Source organism: Limulus polyphemus, unplaced genomic scaffold (genome assembly GCF_000517525.1).
Source record: "Limulus polyphemus unplaced genomic scaffold, Limulus_polyphemus-2.1.2 Scaffold91, whole genome shotgun sequence".
NCBI lineage: Eukaryota > Metazoa > Arthropoda > Merostomata > Xiphosura > Limulidae > Limulus > Limulus polyphemus.
In genome coordinates, this window is record NW_013665701.1 from 962,935 (window position 1) to 966,120 (window position 3,186).

The 3,186-nt window shown below is 35.0% G+C and overlaps 1 protein-coding gene across 13 annotated transcripts in view; it reads left to right on the top strand.

The window, feature by feature from the left end:
- The window catches only part of LOC106468799 (CUGBP Elav-like family member 2), a 371,251-nt gene that overhangs the window by 119,028 nt on the left and 249,037 nt on the right, over positions 1-3,186 (top strand). For all 13 annotated transcript variants that reach the window (XM_022397833.1, XM_022397811.1, XM_022397854.1 and 10 more), the window contains one exon: positions 428-597. In XM_022397833.1, the coding sequence (XP_022253541.1) occupies positions 428-597 (170 nt within the window). The remainder of the gene's footprint in view (positions 1-427; positions 598-3,186) is intronic.

The window sequence follows — 3,186 nt, forward strand, 5'->3', positions numbered from 1 at the left end:
GGACGCTGCTCAGTTGTTTACTTGCCGTGTTTCCTGAACTGCACGATGATTCTGTTGACTGTCGAAAGCAGGATTCCCAAATTCTGCGAAATTTGCCGCTGAGTTATTCCACCATCTGCTTGACCAACTATCCTTCCTCTAACAAAATCTGATAATTCAAGAGAACCTTGAGTTCTAGTCATGTTGTAGCACAAGATAATTAGTGTGCAGACCATTTTCATTTATATAGTGCTCTGTGAACACAAGTTAGTTAGCATAAATCATTTAAATGACGAAAAATTAGGTGTTTGCTTGTGACCACTCAGTGTAGCCCTTGTGTATTGTTGTGGCTTGCGTAAAATGAATTTTAAGTAATGCGAGTTTGATTCGTCAAATGATCAATTGCTCATGTCACAGAAAATAATAATAGCAGAATATTATTTTGCAGAACAATGAACTCCCCCCATAGTGAACAGCCCGACCCCGACGCTATTAAGATGTTCGTGGGCCAGATTCCAAGATCCTGGGACGAGAACGATCTTAAGAAAATATTTGAAGAGTTTGGAGCAGTCTACCAGATCAACATACTACGAGATAAAATTACTCATCAAAGTAGAGGTAAGTCTGCCTATAGTAAAAACCAGTCTGGCCTACGTTTTAACGATTGTTGTTCTGTCTTGTGAATAATGTCTACACAAGCAATATCAATATGTGTAGAAATATTTAGTAAACTATTGTAAATACAATGAAAAGCGCATGCGCAAATCGGAACAGACACTGGGCAAAAGCAACTGAGTTGTTTTGGCGCCATATATTTTAGTCTCCGAGTCAACTTTTTCTTAATAGTGTTATTGTTCTTGTACCTTATTGTTCAGTGTATCGTCTTTGTATCTCATACAACGAACAAATTTATAGCTTGATGGATGTTCAGCCATAACTGTAGTCTGAAAGGCTTTATTATAGATTTCGAAAAAAAAAATTTAAACTCTTGTAAACTTCTTTTATTGTTTTATTAATGATTAAACTTAATATTTTAAACGAATAAATTATTAATCATTAAACGAATATATTATTATTATTAAATTTTAATTATGCATAGTTTTACATTTTGATGTTTTAAGGAATCCATAAAATAGGCTTGAAAGTCAGGCTCTTGTAATATAGAATATGAGGTATTGTGCGGTCAGAAAAGCTATCGACAGTTTTCTAAATAGACTAAAATGATTAAATTTGTAATGAGAGAAGACGGTTCTTGCTGTTTATTATTAGGTGTGTATAATTTAGGATGGGCCATAACGAATACCTCAACAATGGAAAAGAAACAACAAGCACAACGTGATTAAGTTGTATTTGTCTGATTACTGAGCCAGTCTAATAACATAATGTAAATGTTTAATACAGATTAATCATGTAAAAAGGTTTGAGCTACTCGTAGCTTTATTTTTCTTTCCGAAGGGGAGGGAGAGACGCGCACCCAACCTGCATGTTTATATGTTTTATCTATTACGAAATTCTTTTCAATAGTTAATGAACATTTGAAAACCCTAGACTTTAGAAGAACGTATTTTTACAAGTTCTTGTTTCTGAGCTTGCCATTATTTGGTTGATATGCTATTTTCCTAACAAAACTCATTACGAAACTTTGAAAACTGTGGTATTTATTGGTAAACATTAGCCCTTAGGGATTGTCTCATACGAACTTTTTTATTAAAGTTTACTGTTTTCTATTTAAGTGTTACTTAAATAATTAATTTTTAGTATTCTCTAACTTTAGCGCTAAATTAACATTGGATAATCACATCCTGAAAGCTGAAATAAGCGCAGTTATAAAATGTAGCAGATATTACAGTTGGATAGCAAATATGTATATAAAGAGTTTTTGGAGAACTATAGAAAAGAGGTGTTCCATTATAACAATATCACTGAGACTTTTTTCTAATACAAGAATGAGCATTTAATGATGTTCCTGTTCTTGACTTAACGTAGTCTGCTTTCAAAAATTAGGGTTTCTCAAAGTTGAGTTAAAAAACTAAATGAACAAGACGTACATGTTTCTGAACACCCAGAGTTTAATTGGAACTATTGCGTAATCGATGGTTATCGAATAAATAAACGTGGAAAATAAAGAAAGTGTAATAGCAGTCCAACCTTCACTGTTATTGGTGCCTGCTGAATTGAATATGGGGACACTGCATTTTATATTTATTTTTACGTTATTTAATTCAGGGCTCTAATTTTTCAATTGTTTGAACAAGGTGTTATCTTAGCAAAGCTATATTGGGAATATATTTTTGTGTGTAAGATAAGCCTTTATCTTCACTAAAACAATATAATAGGAACGAACAAAAGGATATATATTTTTTATCTTTTTTTTTTTCTCACATGGTCAGTTTGATCCTCGTCTAGTTTCACAACATCGTGTCCATCGGTTTTCTGAATGCGATCGTTAAATAACCGGAGTGACCTTTGAAACACTCGGTGTGCATCTGTCTTTTATTCATTCGTATTGTATGTGAATTATTATTATTTTTTGTTTGTCCGCGAACTCTCACGGTTCTGGAACTGGCAGAATAAAATTTGGTAGGTGGCCTTGGGGTTGCTCTCAGGTGCTCTTATCTTTATAGGTAGCCCCCCTCATCATAGGGACTAAAACGAGCCCGGAAGGTCACCCAGGCATGATGGGAGTCTAGGAGTAGGTTTTCAGGGTCGCTGGATCCGAATTGGCATCGGATTTTATGTTTCTGCTACCCCACTTCGGGGTTTCGGTGGTGCCGTTGGAACTGTGTTCACAGCCCCTAATCACAAGCTGGCGGGACCGAACTTTGCATACGTATTCAGGTACCACGGACGGGAGTCCTAACGCGTACGAACCCCATTTCTTCCTTTGGGATAAGTATAAAAGTAATTGGAAGTAATGGATAAGTTTATCAGTGCATTGGGGCTTCTGTGAATCACGAAGGGACCTTTGATCCCCGCAGGGGATCAAAGATGCTAGTATATCACTAAGCACAGTAATGATTAGTATGTAGGGATAGGCCGGGAAAAAATGTCCGTGTTACTCGTCATAGTCTCAAATATCTCTAACAACAACGTAAGAGACTTTTATAAACACCTAACTTAGATTTTCGAGGTTTCCAAAAGTTATTAAGACCTTCAGTTTAGTTAAAAAAAAAAAAAAAAAAAAAAAAAAAAAAAAAAAAAAAAAAA